Source organism: Columba livia, chromosome 3, assembly GCF_036013475.1.
Source record: "Columba livia isolate bColLiv1 breed racing homer chromosome 3, bColLiv1.pat.W.v2, whole genome shotgun sequence".
Lineage (NCBI taxonomy): Eukaryota > Metazoa > Chordata > Aves > Columbiformes > Columbidae > Columba > Columba livia.
In genome coordinates, this window is record NC_088604.1 from 92494741 (window position 1) to 92516117 (window position 21377).

Sequence of the window (21377 nt, forward strand, 5' to 3'; positions counted from 1 at the left end):
AGAAATGCTGCTGTGAATCAAGATTCTCATACCTATTTGCTCCCTTAAGATTAGCGTAAATTTAGACATAAATCCACCTACTTTGAGGTTTTGTGATAATCTGGACAATCTTTGTAAGTATTAAAGCCTTCCCTGTATGTTTGGGTGTTTTTACCTCCAGCCTTTATTCCCGCCATGTAGTCATCCTTCATTTTATTTTAATCTGCCTGATGGATGCAACTATATATTAATGAACTGAAGAGGGGAGTTAAGGAAATGTTATTTCCATTATGTCCTCCTAAATTTCTGTCTCTTCTGTGGAAGAGGTTTATATCAGTGACAGGTCCTGTTTATTCCTAAATTATAGTGAAAGACTACTTTTAATCTTAAAGAAGGCTGCTCTAAAGCAGCATTTCTGAACACACTTGCGGTGGTGTCTTCTCAGAAAGTGTAAGTTGGCAAGGTTGACTGCTGCCTTCTGTCTCTGCAACTGCTTCTCTCTATGCTGGGGTAGTAAAGCCATGTTGATGAGTGTTACGTGTATGTGTTACAATCAATGTATATGTTAGGGATTTGCCAGGTAAATCTGGTTTTGCCATAGCTTTTCCTTACTTACCTGAAGGCCTTTGTTAAAAATACTTTGAGTAGTAGGGTTAAAGAACCCTAATATTTTGCTGAAAACATTTGTAAGTATTGGGTAAGAAGGATAACAGTACAGATTTTGACCTAAAGTATGCGCAAAATAGTATGTCCGTGCTCCTTATTTTCATAGCATTCCTTCCCTCTGTGTACAAGTCATTAGAGTGGCTTTCTGGTTTATCACATCCTGAGACCGCTTCCTCTGTTGCCGTTGCTGGGTACCATATAATTTCCCAGTTCTGTTTAGTAAGCCACTATGCTGCTTCCGTTATCTTTTCTGAAAAGCCAGTGTCTCAGGTAAATGGCATATCTTAAAGTGTTGTGGGGTTTCGTTTTTCAGAGCTTTGGGAAGAAGTGTGCTAAGATTTCTGTCACTTTGAGTGTCTGCAGCCTCAATTTTAGAGAGACCTTTCAGAATGGCTTTTTTTCTGTGGGTGGGGTTTTTTGCCCTTTTTTTTTTCCTTCCAGTCATAAAATGTGAGCTACATAATGAAGACAAATAGAAAATAGATTAAAGTGATTTAAAGATATGAATGCTTTATGAAACCTTTGAATGAGTTGGAAATGAGTGAATACTGGGCGAGCGCTATAGTCTTACAAAAATACCAGTGTGCATTTACATTCCAGATATCCGAAGAGACAGAAAGCTGGAAGTGGACTCTATCAGAACACTCTTGGATTTTGTTTATGTTTTATATTTTTCTCATATTTTTGGGTAGCAATCTGTTTGCAGAATTTGTGCTTCTTCTGAGTTTGTACCGGAAATGTTCTAGTGCTGCAGCTCTCCAGGAGAATTCTTGCAGTCACTAAGACTTGCACACAGAATTTAGAAACTGAGAAAATGTGTATTTTAGTGCAATGAGGTGCAATGTGTGCAAGTGGGAAGACGAAGAAATTAAACTCTCCTGAACAATCTGAATCATGAGGTATCCATTTCTTAGAATCGAATGATGGAAAAGACTGAAAGTACTTAAAGAAGATATCTGTGCTTAAGGCATCAAGAAGAACATTATTAGTTGTAGCTTCTTGTTTGTTCCGAATATAAATATCAAAATGGCTGATGTGGCTAGGAGCATTTTGTCTTCCTTTGAGAAACATTTTCAGGAGGAACTGATTATTTCTTTCATGTGATATGACATAACGTATAATCTATGTGCAATACTCTCTTCTCATTTTCCTATCTGTATTTCGTTATACTTTGGGACAGGTTTCCATACCTTATACCTAGAGGTCATTGTTATGTATATAACTTGAACCATTTGGACGTTGGTTTCCAGTTGTTTGGTTTTGTTTATTTTTTATGGGTTTTTTGTTTGTTTGTTTTTGTGTGTGTGTTGTTTTGGTTCTGGTTTGGGGTTTGTTTGCTTTTGGTTGTTTCTTTTTTTTTTTTCTTTGTGGTTCTGTTTTTTGGGGTGTTTTGTTGTTGTTTTGGGGTTTTTTTAGAAGTATACATGCAATAATAAAAATCTGCTCCTCGTAAATCCCATCTAACTGAAAAAAAAGTACAGGGCATTTTTAATTTTACCTGTTTTACAAAATATCTTAGGAAAAAACTGAAACAATTTGGAACCATTCATCCTATTTGGTTGTGCATGTGAGCTGGTCTAGTTGATGTTGTCAGTGGTTAAGCAGCAGCAGCAGAACTTGGCATCAGCTGGTTTTATTCCCCACTGCTCGGATTTGACTACACCCGTGGTATTAAATAGTTTTGTTTTCCAACTTCTTATCCAGACCTTAAATCTGTTAGTCTGAGGGAACAGTCTGGTTGCATCTAAATCTTGATTGCTACCTGAAAATAACTTGTAAAAGAGGGCAGCTTAATTTTTATCACTGAACTGAACATACGAGCAATTCCTTTGGAATGGGATAGAATGGATTCAGTCTTTTCCTCCAGCTATGATAACTAAGACAATTGCTTAATGAGAAGTGGTTATTATCTCCTAAAGTGAAGGGTATTTATAGCTACGTTTGAGTTGTTTCCCATTGGTGCATGGGACAACATGAAAACATTTGTAAGCTGGGCCTGGGCCATGCAATCAGAGAACACAGCGATCAGTGCATGAACATCATAAAATATTGGAGAGGTAAAATGTGTGCTGTTTGCTTCTGGGTAATGATGCTCAGGTTGCAGACAGGAAATTAAGAATTGTAGTCTCTTTTTCATTTAGTACTATGGTTTAAGGGAAATTCTTGTGGGTTTGATTTGTCATCTGTAAAACTGGGATTGTTTTCAGGTACCTGGAAGTGTGAAGTTTAAAGGTTCTGCGATGTCTGTGCATGAGTGGCTGCGGCAGGGGAGGTTACTGCTGTTCTAAAGTCACAATATAGTAGCAAAAACAGAAGTGTTACTGTATGAAAATATCTCCCAGAAGTTCTGTTACCAGCAGGTCAAAGTGGTCTGAGTAAGTGCAGCAAAGCAAAAACTCACCACTTTGTATCCCTGTGATACCAGCTATGTGTGTTCTGCCACTGAAAGTCTGGGAGAAGTTAAGAGTGCTTTTGATGTTTTATGTAAGGACTTCAGAGTGTTTGACAATGCACTACTCTAGTGTGAAGGTTTTCTAGACTCTCAGGAGCAGGATCTAGGGAATCAAAAAGTGGTAGCTAGAGACTGATGTTCAGTGACTGGTTTGCTCTTGGTTGCAGGATGAGTGACTGGAAAAATACCATGTGTATTCTTGTATACAGGAGCTATTTGGTATGTCTTTTCAGCTTGCCTAATACCCCAAAACCAAAATCTAAACCTGTTTAAAAGGTTGTGTTTATTTACTGGTAATTAAAAAATTGAATGACTTTGGGTTTTACTGTCCATCCTTCAAAACCTTCAACTCTGCTTACATCCCTCCAACTGAAATTATCTCATGTCCTAAAGAAGACTGAATTAGAGCCAGTTCAGCATTTGTCATTGCTAATGACAGACACACATCATAGAACTTTGTATAACTGAATCCTGTGTCTTTGGTGATGAGCAAAGTCATATACATGTTATTTTAGACTAGTAGCGTATTCTAATCATGCCTAGTCCTAATTATGTTTATTCTGTAAAACAGTCAGAAATTTCTTCATCCTTCTGTATTCAAAAGGCTAACAGAAATGAAAATAATACTCAAATGAAGACAGCCTGTTAGGCAGATCACCTCAAATTAATTCTTTATGTACATGTAGAATTATTCATATATGTAAATATTTAGAAAGAAATATTGAAACACCAAATTCCGGATTCAGCTAAAACCTCTCAATATTTGTCTATTTTAAAACAAAAAAATGATATTGTTGAATGTAAATTTTAAACCTGTATCAGAACTGTGTGTGTTCCAACTGTGGCATATGAACTTGAGAGCTTTGCTAGGATAGAAAACTAGCAAGCTGAGATTTGCTAAGCTTCCACATAATTCCTGAACTCTGATCTCTTTCTGTTGGGACACGATGCTAACACTTTTCAGCAGCTAGTCCTGATCTGCTGAAAGCATTATGTCCTTGCATGTGTGAGTCAGAAAGCAAGAGCCTTCTGCCTGGCACTGAAATGTATATTATCTTGAAGACACAACAGTCTGACTATTGCGGTTAAAACACTCTTGTATAACTTTTTAACCTGCGTGTGAAATGCTTTAAAAAAAAATAAATCTTAGAATGTGAGCTGACTAAGGTTTTTTATGTTTTATTTTAAATAAGCTAGACTAACTATTTTAAGGGAAATTGTTCTGCCTTTATGACGGAAGAGCATTCCAGGCAGCACAGAATCACCAATGCTGTTACATTTTAGCCTGCATTTTTCTCTTCACATGCTTGACTGCCTGTGTTTTTGGAGGGTAAAAAATAGAGTGGTTTTCTGAATATTTTTTTTTCTCTAATAAAGCTTCATATTTTGTCTTCCTTGAACTTGTCTTAGTTTTTAGAATCATATGAAAAGCTAATTATTTTTACTTTAAGACTACTGAACTATCTACCAAAATACTGAAAAGTTCCAATCTCATGCTAGATTCTTTTTTTTAATTATGAGTGAATCCTGCAAACACTTGAGCATATGCTCAGCATTTAAGTGGCTTATCAGTGGACTTTGATAGGTCTTTGCTCCAGTTGAGTGTACTTGGAAGTGTGTATTTGCAGGATTGTCTTTGGATGCAAGAATGAATTACCTTGGAGCCTCGGGTGGGACACACCAAATGTTTGCGTGGCTGAAACCTGCATCTTCAGGTGTATCTTACCCTGAGATGAGCTGGCAGGCTGGGAATGGCATTAGCTGCCCATGTATCCTTCTGCATCAGAAGGCAGATGTTGCTTGGGCCAGGGTTAGTGATGATGACTTGCCAGGCATAGCTTGTCTTCCTCATCACGCTGTGCCTGGGATTAACTCTGCTCCTTGCATCAGCCTAGCCAGCCACATTCTGGAGACCTCACTACAAGACTTGCACTTGAGCTTTCATAGAATTGTAGAATGTCCTTAGCTGGAAGGGACCCACAAGCACCACTGAGTCCAACTTCTGTCCCTGAATATGACAATCCATAAATTCATACCATGTGTCTGAGGGCTTGTCCAGTCTCTTCTTTAACACTGTCAGGCTTGGGGCTGTGACACCTCCCTGGGGAGCCTGTTCCAGTGTCCACCACCCTCTGGGGGAAGAACCTTTTCTTAATGTCCAGCCTGAATCTCTCCTGGCACATCTTCCTGCCATTCCCTCGGGTTCTGCTGTTGGTCAGCAGAGAGAAGAGACCAGCACCTGCTCCTCCTCCTCCCCTTGTGAGGAAGCTGTAGGTCTCCTCTTAGTCTCCTCCAGGCTGAACAAAACAAGTGACTTTAGCCGCTTCTCACATGGCTTCCACTCCAAACCCTTCACCAACTTTGTGTCTCTCTTCTGGATACTTTCTAGTAGCTTAATATATTTTTTGTACTGTGGCACCCAGAACTGCACCCAGTGCTCCAGGTGAGGCTGCACCAGTGCAGAGCAGAGTGAGACAATCACGTCCCTGCCCGGCTGGCCATGCTGTGCTGGATGCACTCAGGACATGGATCCCTCTTGGCTGCCAGGGACACTGTTGTCTCATGTTCAACTTGCCATCGACCAGAACCCCCAGATCCCTCTCTGCAGAGCTGGTCTCCAGCATCTCATCCCCCAATCTGTATGTACAGCCAGGGTTGCCGTGTCCCAGGTGCAAAGTCTGGCTGTTGTCCTTATTGAACTTTCTTGTCAAGCTTTGTGCATTCTAGAAGGTCAAGCTTTGCTGCAGCTGATCTAAGATGTGTCTGTTGCCTGTTTTCTGATTACAGCAACTTCTCCCTTGCGTGAGGAAAAGTCCAAAGTGTGATGCCTTAATCTAGGTTACTGAGGAGAACAACTGTCACAAAGTTTAAATTCCACATAGAAAGGAACATGCAATAATAAGGATTATTTTTTTCATATTTAAATATTCTGGATTCTTGTAGTATAATTAATAACTTGCCAAAGCAGACATATATTGAATAAGCCCATTTAATCATTTGGTTGAACTATCTGGTACCTCATCTCTTCGTTCCCAGTTCTGGAAAGCACTGATAAAACTCGTATTGAACTTGTGACCTTAATTCATGTAGTGGAACATCAGACAGTGGTTTCAATGGAGCTGGCCTTGATTCTGTATTGCTCTTCACATTGTAAAGTAGGGGCATACTTCTGCAAATGGTGGGAAGCAGAAAAAGGTGCTGTGAAATCACAGATTATTGTAATTCCCTTCTTGCTCGATGGTGTACCAGCTTGCAGCCGTAATTATTTGTACAAACAGAGAACTCTGCTTCCCCTACCTTACAAACTCTACCAAAACCAAATGTAAGGCAGTAAAGTTGCTTTTTGGACTAAATGGCTTTATAATTAGAATTCATAAAGATACTTCATTTTAAAATGGTAGTTTTTAAGAGTTTTTAAATTATTAACTCTTAGATTCTCAAATACTTTATTTCTTATTTTATTTCTTTGTGATTTTGGTTATGTTTTAGATACTTTAAAAAAAAATTGTGAGGGAAATAGAGGTCAATATTTAAAAGGAATAATCTGCGATCAGGTTACACATTTGCAATGAATGTGTTCATACCTGTAATATTAAAAGCTCTGACTTTGTAAGTAACTTGTAAAATTTGCAAGTCAGTAATAGTAATGCAATAATTTTTTACAAATCTTCCACTAGCGAATACCTAAGAAAACTCCATGTTCCAAGCAAGTTTCATTAATTTGTTGCGCCATAAATTTTTATATTATTTTTTATGTTTATGAATAATTTAAACACTATTGTAATGTTTTAAAGAAGCCTTTTGAAGGAATTTCTAGACCTCGAATAATAGTAAGGGTCATGTTGTGAGGCCACAAATCGCAGCATCTGTCAGGGATACTGTGAAAATAAGTGCTCTTTGATTTGTGCTTTTCCTTTATGCCTACTCAGATCTTTTTTTTAAAAACAAAAATATGTATATTGCAAGAGTACTCACTATTTCCATGTACAGGGTAGTACATGCATTATTCTCGTTTATGCTATTCTACTAGATCACTTGGATTTCTCAGGTTTTATGTTATGCTAATCACTGCAGTAGTAACAATCACATACTGTCAATATTGAGGGTTGCTTGGTTTTGAGAATGAGAGAAATGTTGGTGTTCTCGTTCACTTGTAAAAATTGTCATTGAGAACTTAATTTCTATAGTGCTGACAAGTTAGTGCAGCTAATTTATTGTTCAGTCCTGTCAGCTTTTCAACCTCCAACATGCAAACACTTTGCTTGTGCTATATATGTAATAGGAAAAGTACTGAACACACATTTTAATGCACATTTTGTTAAGCTTAGTGCACAGCAGATTTTTAAAAATATATAGACTTACTACATCATGGAGGTTTTTTTTTCCAATTATTTTTTATGCTTTTGCTTTAAGTATAGTTTGCTGCTGTGTATAGTGAGTTGTGCTGAAATTGGTTTCAGTTATCAAGATGTGAATGACACAACGGATGCTTATGTACTCTGCCTGTCAAATCCGTAAATGCTGGTACTGAAGAAGCTTTTGTTTTCTCATGTTTCCTGGTTTTCTGGCAGCTTTCAGTCTTCCATGGGTCATTCAATAAACACTACCCTGGGTGACTTTTTGAGTTGTCATATGTCAATCAAAAGTGTATGCTTTTTAGTAAGGAGAGAAAATAAGCTTGCTTTGTTTGAGTTTGGCTGTGTCTTTTGCAGGCCAGTGTCTTGCATTTTGCTTCATTCGTAGGTTATTTTTGCCGTTAGCTATGCTATGGAAGAGGCTGGGGGTGCAGAAAGGAGGGGAGCCCGATGAAAGCAAAGGAGGAGCCAAGTAGAAGAGGGGGAGAGAACTGAACAGAGAGGAATTAGACTGTGCTATTTGGGCATATTCAATTTGAACTGATCCATTTCATTGGGAAAAAAAAAAACCAACAAAACAAACAAAAACCAAACCAAAACAAAAACAGGCAAAAAGTTGAGAAACGTCAAATTTCCTAAAAGTACTTTCCAGCAAGAGTTTCAGGACGTAGTGTCACATTAAATGAAAATATTTTTTCCTCTTCATTGTATCATGACTGGTTCTGGTGTGGGATTAAAAAAATTGCCAGATGTCATTGTTTGGCATATACATTTCTAATGTGGGGATGGATATGTCATTGTATTAAATATATTCTCAGTCCATTGCTGATATGAGTCACCTGGTGTAGCAGTTGCCGAGTGTATTTGTTTACTAACTTTGAGAAAGCCAGTGAGTGTGAGAAGCTGCTTTCATTAGAAATCTAGGGTATCACAAAATGTGTATCAACTGTACAAATATTGCAATTTTAGCAAATACCCTTAAATGAATTTGCTGTTTTTTTCTAGTTTTATAAAATATTCCAAGCAGCACATTTCCTCAGGAGAGAGGAGTGGGCAGAACTCCAGCATGTCTTCAGTGGAGCTGGAAGAAGTCTGTGTATTTACAGAGGCATTTATTTAGCAAGCTCCTCACACCTCCTGGGTGCTTCCTGTGCTCTGAGTGAGGCCAGTGGGAACTTTATACCCAGAAGCTGCTGTTTCTCACCTGTTTGCTGCAGGGAGATGGATGGTCACTGACTTCAGACTAAACAGAATTCCCACATATGACCACATTTACAGGGGCTTCATGACTTCTGCCTTGTCCCTCTAGAAATTTACTCTTTCTTCTCCCCCTATCAGTGTAACTTTTTATTTTTCCCCCCTCTTATCCTTTGGCACTTTTCAGGAAAATCTCCAACTGAATTTGTTGCTGTTCAGCCATGTGGTCTATGAAACTCCACTCCTGATGGTCCTCGCTTTACCTTTCTGTACTACCGCAGGATATCCCCTGTATTTGTAGAGCTTTAACAGCCACAAAATACAGTTTTGGACTGAAATTGAGATGTAGGCTTTCCACCTAGCAGTTTGGGCAGTCACCTTTGTTACTAATTGGAAAATGTCTCATTGAAATCTTCAGGAGTTATGTGGTTGATGATAATTGCAATAGAGATTACTTCCCCTTAGTCACATAACAATATGTGTTGAAGAAAACGGGTACCTGTGCTGGAGGGAGGAAGATGTTTTTGGATTTGGTCATTTGCTGCTATCTTGCTTGTGTCAAATAAGTTAGTTTTAGAAATATGACCATATTAGCAATGGGTTTGAATTTGTGTAACAAGCTTAGCAATATTACTGCTCTGGTTAGGACACAAGCACAAGTAAATAGAAGATGAATTCCTGCAACTTGCAAGTGACTTGAAGCGTTTACAAGATCAAGTGTGCATTTTTGTTTTCTTTTTTTTTTTAATGTCAGATCTGACAGACTTTGTTTTTGTTTTATCATTTTCTTTGAAAATATAAATCCGTTTCTCTCTCTGGGGATATTTCAGTAATAATAATATGCTGTTAAAATAAACAGAATTTGGATTTTTGAAAACAAGAAATGAGTCAGAGTTAAGTACATAGGATAACAATATATCCTATAACAATATAACACTTGGAGAAACCACAAGCAATCTTCAAAAGAAATTATTGAAGTTAGGTCCTTTTATCAAACATCAGAGGGATAAGCTTGTTTTCTTAGAATCTAACTGAAAGGGATTTTCCAGAGGACGCTAGAGATTAAAACCCCCTGCCTGAACTTTCCAACATTTCCACCTGACATGTAAGGTGTATTTTGACTTTTTTTTATATTTCTGCACGTGAAAAAGGTACTTATCATTAGATAATTTGTGTTGCATTCGTCCTGCTGTACTTAAGGGCTTATCCTGAATGCATTTTGCTTTTGTGGTTTCACGAGCATTTGAAATGCAACTGATTGTATATAGGCCACAGTGCAAGTAGGGAATGTTTTTTCCCCTTTTTAAATTTTAAAACATGTTTCTGTGGATTGAATCTCTGTGAAATAATATAATTTTGAACTTTGCTTAAGATGTGTTGTCCCACCTAATTTCTCATTCAGTAAATGTCATTCAGGCTGCACAGTTATAGTACTATTTAAAGAAAAAAAAAAAAAGTATTTTTTCAAGAGGCTTGTTGGCTAGTCTCACATGTCAATATTAAAAGTCATGGATATAGAAGTTAATGGTAGGTACCAAGAAAGTAAAAGAATGTTTTATGAGGTGTTAGAAGTGTTTCAGGACTTACTTTTAGACAGAAAAAATTAAATTGCATTTACTTAATTGAAGGTTGACTTTTGGATTCAAAGGACAAGTGAAGTATAACTTGATCGAAAACCAAACTGGGTCGTCCGACACGCAGCTCGGTCTTGTTTAGGATGAAAGTTGATCTTGTTACAATTCTGTAGTGCTGAACTGGGGTCAAAAACCTGCAGGTTGCTGCCTGGACTTGAGAACTCTTCCCATTCCCACTGCTTTGTGTCCAGCATCATTAGGTCATGTCTACACTGGCTCCGAGTCATTCTTGTTCAATTGCATTGGAAGGTGCCTTACGTGACTCTTGGGTATTGTAAAGTAATGACGATGCATGGGCTGGTCATGTCGATGTCTGCTAACGTTTGTAAATGTAAAATTAAAAGTATTTAAGAATTGCTGTGTTTTGCAGTAGAGTTTTAAGTTGTTTGAATTTGGCTTTCAGAAAGACATGCAGTCATACTGTATTTTCCGAAATTACGATTTTTACAGGGAACCAGGAAAAAGATTACCAAATGCATTATAGTTACGTGTATTGTTTTAGTATTTGTGGGGGTTTTTATATTGCCAAAGGTGAAGAGCTTAGAGCTGTAATGTACTTCCATGTAAAAACTGCTTGTTAGGGTTGTTCTAGTCTAACACTAGTGATCTGGTGTTTAGTGTCTGTGGTCAGGCCAAGTCAGTGTACTGGCCCCACCACCTGTGCTCACGCAGAACAAGTTCATCCTCCAGGCTTCATGAGAACAGTGGTTCTTTGACTTGATAGATTTGTCATCCTAATGACAAATGTATTTTTACAGTGTCCATACTGACATACTGCTAGAGAGAACTGAGCTGAGAGGCTATTTAAAGTACTGCCTTCCTGTTGTGTACATCAACAGGGTTTTGATTTCGATTACAGTTGTAGTAGCACCCTCTCAAGGAACAGATAGGTTTTCAGTAATGTTAATTATTTCTGCTGAGTGTTGATAGCTCTTGAAACCGACCATAACAACAATCCTTGCTCTCTGCTTCGTACCATATAGAAAGAAAAGATAGATGCAGTATTGGGGGAAATGAAAATAGGACAAAACTATTGTGCGTAATAGGCAGTCGTTCTTAAACATTCTTTTTAGTGTTAAACATTAGTGCTGTGTTTAATGAAAGTACATGAAATTGTGTTGTATTAGTTTTTTAGCATGGGTTTGCAGAATGGTGGTTTTAAAATGCACAATGTAATATTATTTTTACTGGTAATTTTAACAAATTTGCCACAGACTAATTTGAGTGGTAATCATGACCAGAAATCAAAACAGAAGCCCTTGATTTTCTTCCAGATTCACGAATATAAGTTACATTTGGGATATTGAGGTAGTCTTTATAAAAAGAGCAGAAAAATGTAACGTTTGAATTTCATTTATTGGTCAACTATGATTATTTATTGTAGCCGTTTCAATTAATCAAACAGTATAATTTTATGTATCTTGTTCCCCTTCTCATTGATAATTCCTTAGAAAACAAATACTATAATATGGTTACTCTGCCTGCTATTTCTACAGGCAGATTAATTTCTATAGTGCTCCCCACAAAAAAACCCAAACCAAACAGATATCTAAGTACTTCCTAATGTTATCTGAGAAGCAAGGTGGCTTTGTTTTCAGGAGAGTGATAATAAAAGAAAGTTTGCAGATTTGCACTGGGCATTTCGCAGTTTGTGGCAAGTCCCTTATTTCTGCTGGTCTTAGTTTCCATAAATAGGAGGTATCAATCTATTTTGTTGCTTGGAGATATCCACAGAAAATTTACTAAAACCTTAGTGATTTATTTGGGTGCTAAATTCAAGACAATATTTGAAAATGGCACCAAAGGATGTGCCCCTCCTTGTTAGGCGTAGCTGTCGGGGTGCTTTGCGTGCTTGACTCCAAGTAAGCACCTGGTCTGAATTGTTCAGCTGGCCCTGGGAGCTGGTTTCTCATGGTTTTGTGTGGGGAGTTGTAGGGGTGGTATTTGTTCCCCAGATAGAGACAGCGAATAAGTCAGAGTTATTCTGATTAAAAAGAAAGTACTTAATGGTTTTAGCAGGTGGAAACCCTCACGCATAGGGGTGCATTAGGAGTTAGTGTTAATATGAAAATATTTTATTTAGAAGCATTTGCAGGGGATCAGCTGAAGCAACAGTCTACCACGTTGCTGCGTGGAGGGCTTGTTTGGGCTGTGCAGCATAAGATTCTGCATAAGCATCCTTGGAAAGTAGCTTTGCGTATGGGTCTTGGATTTTATTTGTGTAGGTTTTATTCTGATGTGCATAATGCAGCAGTTGAGAGGGGCTCCTGTCTTTACAGACCTGTTGTAGCGAGCTAGTAGCATGGAGTACATGTGCTTTTAGCAGTGTCTGAATAATCGGATAGCACCACCTAGATAGTACGTAGGAGTATATAGTATCATCTAGACTCTAATGTTCGAATGTTGGAAGACAGGAAAATGCTTTTCACTTGAAACCTTTCTGAAGTGTAGCATGTTACAGTAGGAAGTCTTGACAATGGTATTGGGATCATCACGTTTTTAATTAACTTCTTTTAGAAACTTAAGTCCTAACACCTCTCTGTGCTTTGTGTCAACGTAAAGAGGGATGTAGAAATTTCTTCATCATAGTGAAAGGAAGCTATGACAGTCAGTAGTTGCATCTTGGGAGGCAGATCCACTGTCTGGAAAGTTTTCCTAGTGTCTGCAACTTAACATCATTCAGTAGCTCAATCTGTCTTCTGTGAGGTATTGGTATCTTAGGGATTGTTTTAGCCATGCTGTCTTGTATGGTAAGCAGGGTAACTGTTCTGTCCTGTCTGCCCATGCCTTCACATTTGTGCTGTGATGTCCATTCCAAGTGGTACGACTGTTCTGTGTTGGAGTAATAAAGAACAACTTGTGTGTGTCTTGGATTTTTAATGGTGACCATCATGCAGCAATCTAGTTAAAAGATTGCAAATAATCTTTGTGAGACTTGACAATGTCTTGTTTTCCTGGCAAAAGAAATAAACAGTTGAATATTGCGTTTTTTTCCAAATTGCGTGTATTCCATCACATGAATTTTACAAAAACTATTGCATCCACAAGCTTAAATCTTCACATAAATACCAACTTCGCATTTGAAACTCGGGATCTGTGAGCACTGGTCTATCTTCCATTAGCAGAGGTATTTTGGGAAGCTTAGCTTTTGATGGTGATATATCCTTTCCTTGTTTGGGGGGGGGGGAATATAGTTGGCTGAATCGCTATCTAGGTTCACTTTCAGCAGACTGGAAATAAAGCTTCTACTGAATTAAGCTTCTTCCAAAGAACTGTTTAGAAAGATTAGGCCATACCTATGGATTACCATCTTTGCTACACTCTATGCTGTAAGGCATTATAGAGACAAAGGTGGTTGTCTCAGTTTTGAATCGTGTAACTCCATGTTATTCCTTCTGAAGAGTGATCCTTATCTTACAGAATGAGACTGAAATGCGGGAAAACAGCAGTCTAGTCTAATCTCTGCCACAGACTGTGTATTCTGAGTTGTTCTCTCAGACCTAGACTTTTTTTTAGAGGTGGCCAAGAACTGCTACAGTTAATGGAACCTGTTAATGTAACTTGTGAAACTATATGATAATCAACTTCCAAGTATCTTGGAGTCAGTAGCCTTTCCTAAAAGCAGAAAGAAATTTTGAGGACTGTCCATATCTTTTCTCCTTTTGCCTTCCTCCATCATAATGAAAAAAATTGTTGAATTAGTATATTTCTCCTATTAAATTTTTAGTTTGTGCTTCATCGTGGAAAATCTAGCCCAGTATTTGGCAGCTGCACTTGGTAAAGAAGAGGCCAAGTTTTGTTTCTGAACAGTGTTATTCTGGTTCTTGTACTGTGGTGTGTAAATGCATCCTTGCATGAGCATGTGTGTGAGCTGGAAGCCTCTAGCTCTAGTACATTATCCAGTTGATGGCAGCAGGAGGATGGAATATATAGAACATCCTAACTAAGAGAAGCTTCATCTTCAGTAAGTCAGAAAAACAGAAACATAAGACTTCTTTATGGGGTGTGGGTTTTTTTTGTTTCTCTTTATTCAGAAAAGTCGTCATTGCCTTATAGTAGCAACGCATTAGGAAGTAGAAAATGACATTTGATCTGCAAAGTATAAAAGTAAGCTTTGTGGTTGTGAGGCCAAGACTGTTTGCAAATGCCAGTACTTATGCACATACATGGCTTTTGGCATGCGAACTTTATAGAGAAGGAGCAACACTGGTGAACTTTGCGCTTCTTGTTTTTCAGTAACTTTACTATGTATCGCATCATGAAAATACATCACATGACAATTACTTGAAATGAGGGGGGTATGAAATACGTTGCCGTAAGTTTTACAGTTGTTTCAGTTATTAAACCCTACTTGAGGAACTACCAACATTAGTGGATTGGGATTGATGCTGTTGGCATGTTAAATTTAACTGTGAAGTCTTTAAAAGATCTGAATGGCTCAGGAGGTAAAACAAAGTATTGGATGAAGTGTTTGCTGTCTTGGCTTGGATCCAGCTTGATGTCCAAAATGAATGCATCACGAAACCACAACAGATCAACCCAGATTAACATGGGTGATGTATAAGAGCCCTGAAGCTAAGCCAACATAGTGATTGAATTAGCTCCTGCATTAAGAGAGGCTTCTCCCTCCAGGTCAGACTTCTGAGTGTCGATGGGCTTGTGTGGGGAACTAGCAGTTATGGATTGAAGTATGCCTGCATTGTGGAGGAAAAGAAGTCTTAGAGCTTCGGAACTTTTATCTTTGACAAGTGTGACTGATTTTCTTTTAGGAGGTGGGGGGGAAAGGGGAAATACTATGAACAATAATGGAAAAACTGGAAGAATTTCCATTAGTGGTGCTTTGGTCAAGGACCTGCCAATCTTCCCAGAAATATTTGTTCAAAATCTGAAACATTTTGTTGCTGCAGGGCTGATATGTGCCTTAGGTATTGCCCAGCCTCATACAATACCTGGCTTGTTCTTTTAGTAAATAATAACAGTACTATAGTGTGATGCTCATAAATAGGACTATTTTCAAACATTTGTGTGTGCAGTTGCAAAAGTACAGCATTTGTGATGTTTTCTCTGAATACCTTACTTTTAAAATATTGTCTTATTTTTAATAAACTGTTCTTATAGCTAAATAAATTTCAGATTAAAGACAAGACATAGTGGATGAACAGGAGCATTATTCCTTTGAGTAATCATTATGTGTTTAATACAGTTTTGTTTTGACATGATGCAGGGAAATAGGTATTATAAAAACAGAAATGTGAGGAGTGTCTTATTCTAGGGATTTGTATCATGACAAAGATGTTGCAAAGAGAGTAGACCTTGTAAAAATAGGTTCTGCAGTTTATATTTTTAACTGGTACATGCACATAAGATATTGATAAGTTCCCTTAACTCTTTTTATTAATGTTAGTATTGTTTGCAGTTCTTATTTATGTACGCTTCGATGTTTCAGTAACCTGATATCTGCATTTTTGTTTCTCAGCATGATGTATCACAGACTTTGCTTAAAGCAACTCTGGACAGTGTGGTTGAAGAGTGTGTCAGCTTTGTAGGAGTTGATATTAACATCTGCTCAGAAATACTATTAAGGTGAGTCAAACATTTTCCTATTCCAGTAATTACATGGCTCTGGATCACAGAGTCTCTGTTTAGTCTGCCATCTGACTCAAGCTTAGCTGGAGCAAATGGCTCTTATGTTAAACTTCCAGTTACATGAAAATGACACATTAAGACAGTCTTTCACTGGATCATTAAGACTCAGTTTTTAAAGCTATATGTGATTCTCCAGGGTAAAACTATTTTTCGAAGAAAAACAGATATCTAAAATTTTTGAGCCAAATCTCAATTTTAGAAAAACTTGATATAATTAATCTGTATTTTTACACTGAGAAGGGGATTTTCAAATGTACTTTCTGTCTCTTCGAAGGTATTTTTATGGTACTGCTAAGTGGAACAGGTTGTAAAAGTTGGGTGAGGAAAGGAGAAAAGGAAAGATTTAAGGGGAAACTGCTGAAAAATTTATCCCTTTTTACTGTTTTTTGTTGTTGTTTTAAGTTATGCCACATTTACTTGGAAAATGTTCTGGATTTTATTTTTCTTGGTTAGAAATTAAAAGCTTGTTTTCTTTCTTGAATTCAGAATTGTTTAGCTGAACAGCCTCTCAGAAGAGCAAAAGTGTTATTGTCATCCTCTGTAGTAGAATCCTTGAATCGTTTAAGTTGGAAGAGACCCTCAGGATCATCAAGTCCAACTATAACCTAACTCTGGCACTAAACCAAGTCCCTAAGAACCTTGTCTGAACGCCTTTTAAACACCTCCAGGGATGATGACTCCACCACTTCCCTGGGCAGCCTGTTCCAATGCCCGACAACCCTTTCTGGGAAGAATTTTTTCCCAATATCTAATCTAAACCTCTCGTAGTGCAACTTGAGGGCATTTCCTCTTGTCCTATCACTTGCTACTCGGGAGAAGAGACCAACACCCTCCATGCTACAACCTCGTTTCAGGTAGTTTCAGTAGGAGGGGAAGAAAATGAATGTCCATAAGCTTAGTAGTGATAATTACATTTGGTATCAAAGTTAGGAAAATGTATTCCTGCTAGCTCTATCTTTAGTTATTTTTAACCTCTTATAATAATTCTTGAAAACAAAAATGTCTTTCCATATTTTGAAAGACACTCTCTATTCTGTTTTTTTCTATTCTGTTTTTTTCTACTTTCTCTTCCATATTTTTTTCCATGTATCTAATTCCTAGCCTGACTCTTGATTTATGTTCTGTCTTACCTTCTTTCAGATTGAGATCAGCTCTTAGTAAAAAAGTGGTACCATTGGTAAATGAGGCTGACCAGCTTTCATTCTATGAAAGCAAGGGCAGTGGGTGAGCCCTGTCAGCCTTCTGCAGGGTCCAACTAGACTGCGCAGCTCAGCAGAGGGCACCAGGCTGAGGTGCTGCTGTGTCTCCTCAAGACACCGAACATGGAGTGACATTGTCCAGTCATGGTTACAGGAGGTAACCATGTTGACTAAGTACTTTGTTTGGTCTAATTAACCTGATGTTTGTATGCACATGGTGCATCAAGTTCTGGAATCTAACTTGATACTCAGCAGTTCAATTCTGCTGTTCTGCGTAGATGCGGTCCAAGTTTCCCACAGATGTGCAGTGTATGAAATTGTTGCTCTGTCTAGAATATACCATGAGCAAGGCTCTATGCTCATGCTTTCTGATGCATCAAATACACTTCTTGACACATATTACACGTGGAAGGGATGACAATACTACAGTACCTGCAGTACGGCTCAGTACCATACTTGAAAGACTTGAGATCATCAGTGGAAAATTCTGTGAACTCTGTTGTATTCCTTTGTCAGTGTAAATAAACTGGATTTCTTAATGTTTCTAAGAAATATTTGGACAAAATTCCACTCCTAATGATTAATATTTTTATCTGTAATTAAAGATGTAGTCAAAGCTTTCACCAACTTTGGATTATGTTTTTAACTTTTGCTTGAGGATGAAAATAATAGAAAGGTGGGTTTTTATTATTTTTTTTCCCCTGATTTTTGACTGTTCTTGCCAGGTTTGCTAGTGGTGTCATTCTAGAATCAGTCTATGCCATTCCACAAACAGATCTCTGCTGCTGTTGACTTACAGCAATGGCATCTGATATATAGAGCCAGATGGGGGAAACATTTTCTTCTCTAGTGCCAGGAGTAACTGTCCACCACAACTCTTGTCCCTCTTTCTATGCTTAACACACTCCATACACAGAAAGTTGTACTCACATTTGTGTACAGAAAGTGTGCAGCAAATCCGTTGTGTCCTGAAGGAGCTTGGCTAACTGCAGTTGCACCTCACAGGTAAGTTCTTTGCCAGGTCCAAGTTGCCCTGAGAACACCTCATGCAGCCTGTTCCTAGCTGTTCTTTTGTCTTGAGAGCAGCTGAGAGAAAAAGAACAAGCTGTGTGGATCTGTTAAATTATGAGGAAGGCAAGTTGCTCCCAGCCACTCTCCTTCTGGATAGCAGAAGTCAGCTCTTCACCTTGGGACAAGGTGTTGTGGTACCATTGGAAGAGAATAGCTGAGAGGGGGCTGTTCTCACAGGAGCAATTTATCTGTCCTGAATACTCCTCCCACATCATTTCCTAAAGAAGGCAGCTGGGAACAGGCCATAAGACATGACAAATTGAGTTGGCATTACAGAAATAGCCAAGAGATCATAAATTATGTGTCCCTGGCTTACTCCAGGAACTGTATGTACGGAACTGTATTGCCATACCAACTTCTGTTGATTTGAATGGATTCCTTCCGTAGAATTGAAAGAAGGTATACTTTTTAAGATTATGTCTTTGAGTCTATTTGCAGATATCTTAGCTGTTTTTAAGTTTTCTAAACCGGATTTTCTACAGTAACGTATATCCTTGTAGTGGATGGCACTTGTATTAATGAATGTTCAATGGTAGTAAATGTACTCTGTAAACTTTTCTCTTAGACACATTGCAGGACTGAATGCTAACAGGGCTAAAAATATAATTGAATGGCGAGAGAAGAATGGACCATTTATAAACAGAGAACAGCTCAAAGAAGTTAAAGGTCTGGGTCCCAAATCCTTCCAACAGTGCGCTGGCTTCATCAGATTCAATCAAGAATATATAAAGACCTTCTGCAGGTAATAGGGGTGTTAGCTATCTTGACTAAATTATGCAAAATAGTACAAGAAGATTTTTTTTCTCCTTTTCTGTTTTGTATTCAGGCTTGAGACTAAGCGAATCCTAGGCCTTTGCACTCTGAAAGACAGTGTCTAACAGATAAACTCCTTGAAGTCAATGGTTGAAGCTAGTTCTTCCTCTCAGTAATCATGGCTTATTAGCCTAGTACTCTTAAGTCAGGGTTTCAATAAGTACATAAATTTAATTACAAATCCTGCCACTGAGTTGGTAGAAGTAGTTTGACATGCAGTGGTGTCATTGATCTGAGATACCAAAACCTTAGGCTTGTGTTTCAAGCATAATTTAGAGATTTGTAAATTCATTTTAATGTGGTAAAGATTACTCTGCAGAATGTAATGGTGGTTAACTAGTGGATTTCATGAGAGTTTCAATTCCATTATCTGGAGAGAGGAAGTTGAATAGCTGCTTGGATCAAACTCTGAGTTATATTCTTGTGCCTAGCAAGCAGGAAGTGTCTGACTTCTGTCTCAAATATGTGAGGTCCTTTACCAAGTCCAGTTTGTCAACAGTAGGTCATCCTTTCCTCTGCCATCTCATTCCCTCGTTCTGTACCAACTCCACAACTGAAAGTGCCCTTTCTGGGACAGTGTCTCTTCTCCTGCTTTTCCCATTTCTCCTTCCAACATAAAATCTAAGAAAGGGCACAGTGGTAACACCATCCCCATCCTTTTGCCACTGACTCTTCTCAATAAATATTTTCTTGGGAAGCACATGCAATTTCCTCACTAACCCAATGCTCAGAAGCAATATTGTATTCCTCGTTGCTGCTGGCCAAAGAGCACAAGAACAGCTTCTAGGCAGAAGGTAGGCACATTAGGCCTGGCTTACTGCCTGGATAGAAGATGTACAGCTTGGTTGCCCATCTGGCAAGGAAGCACATGCTGCTGGCCAAATGGTGTGCACTGCAAGTACCAGAAGACCAAAGAAACTGCTTTCAAGGCTGTAGATGATCGATAGCTCTTATGCTGTACAGATCTCTTGTAGTGAATGCTGCAATATAACTGAGGAAGAAAAGGCTGACACCTTTTTTTTTTTTCCCCTCCTAAAAGTTCACTGGTGAAATGTTTAAGAACATTGTGAGGTTTTTTTTCCTTGCTGGAGCATGCTTCTGATGTTAGTTGGATTCAATAAAACTTGAGAACACTGTATAAGCTGAGAAATCTGCTATAACTTTGGAGTTTGAGGCCAAAATAAAGCTCAAACACCATCGCCTCCACAATGTTTTTTGTGGCTGCGGCTGGCAAAATGAAATGCTTTTGACATGGACTTTGAGAAGGTTTCATTTTTGTCCTCTCTGATCATGTTGATGGCTGTGTAGTGCTGTGTGAATTAGGTTTTGTACTTGGAAGTTAACGAATACTGGTTATTTTAAAAACCTGAAACGCAAAGAGAAAGTTACATCTGCATTTCTGCTGATGGTCAACGCATGGGTAGAACCCAAAGTGCGACTGCTAGTTCCAGGTCCTGTGGTGCGTTCTCTTTTGTCCTGCAAAAGCAGGAACCACTTGTGATCTAGGAAACAAAAACAAACCAAAAAAAGAGGCAAGAAAGGAGCCTTTGTCAGTGGGAGTCATTTGATGCCTTTACTGTATCCTGAGCATTTTTTGCTTAAGGGGAACTTTAAAGGAAGAAGTGTGCTAACAGGAAATACACTGCACACGTGAAGATAGATCTTTCTCTCCCGTCATCTGTGAAGTCCTCCTACCAATGTGGGTAGTCTGTGGATTTCTCTGACTTTGGAGCCTTTTCATTATTCAGCCAATCAATCAAAGGAAGAAAATAAAATCAAAAAGCCCGACCCAAAAGCTAACTGAAGCTGACTGGTTAGGAGTCAGTAATGTATTCACTAAGTTTTAGGAAAAGCTGTATTAAGATAATTTTGCAAAAATGGTTTATAAATTCTGAAACAGAAGTAGATTCCACCTTTAGCTTTTTTCCTGTTCTAAGTAGATCTGGATCTGAGTTCTTTTGATTTGAAATTTTTCTTATTTAGACCTGGCCCATGTTTGAGCAGAATTCTTCAGAAATTTAAGTCTAGGAAGTCAATATATGTGGTTTAAGGAGTTCTGATGTTCAAGCATTCACATACTTTCCTTGTTCTGTCCATATGCTTGAGGTGCAATTTGCTTACCTAAAGATGGTATGAATAGAAAATTTTGTTTATACATTTTTCAAAATTAAAATTATGCAGACTCTTAACTGACAGTTAAGTATGAAAGTATCCTCATGAGATCTTTATGAAGTAGTTAGATGAAATTGTCTCCATTTTACAGACAGAAGATGCTATCCAGATTGCAAACACTACGATAGGTTGTTTAGTGTTTTCTTTATAATCTCGTCATCATTTAGAAATTTTGAAGTACAGAATCCCTTCC

The 21377-nt window shown here is 38.2% G+C and overlaps 1 protein-coding gene across 2 annotated transcripts in view; it reads left to right on the forward strand.

Annotated features, from left to right (window-relative positions):
* Nucleotides 1–21377, forward strand: part of SRBD1 (S1 RNA binding domain 1) — a 130716-nt gene that overhangs the window by 92694 nt on the left and 16645 nt on the right. For both annotated transcript variants that reach the window (XM_065058195.1, XM_065058196.1), the window contains exons 19-20: nt 15760–15866; nt 18765–18941. In XM_065058195.1, the coding sequence (XP_064914267.1) occupies nt 15760–15866; nt 18765–18941 (284 nt within the window). The remainder of the gene's footprint in view (nt 1–15759; nt 15867–18764; nt 18942–21377) is intronic.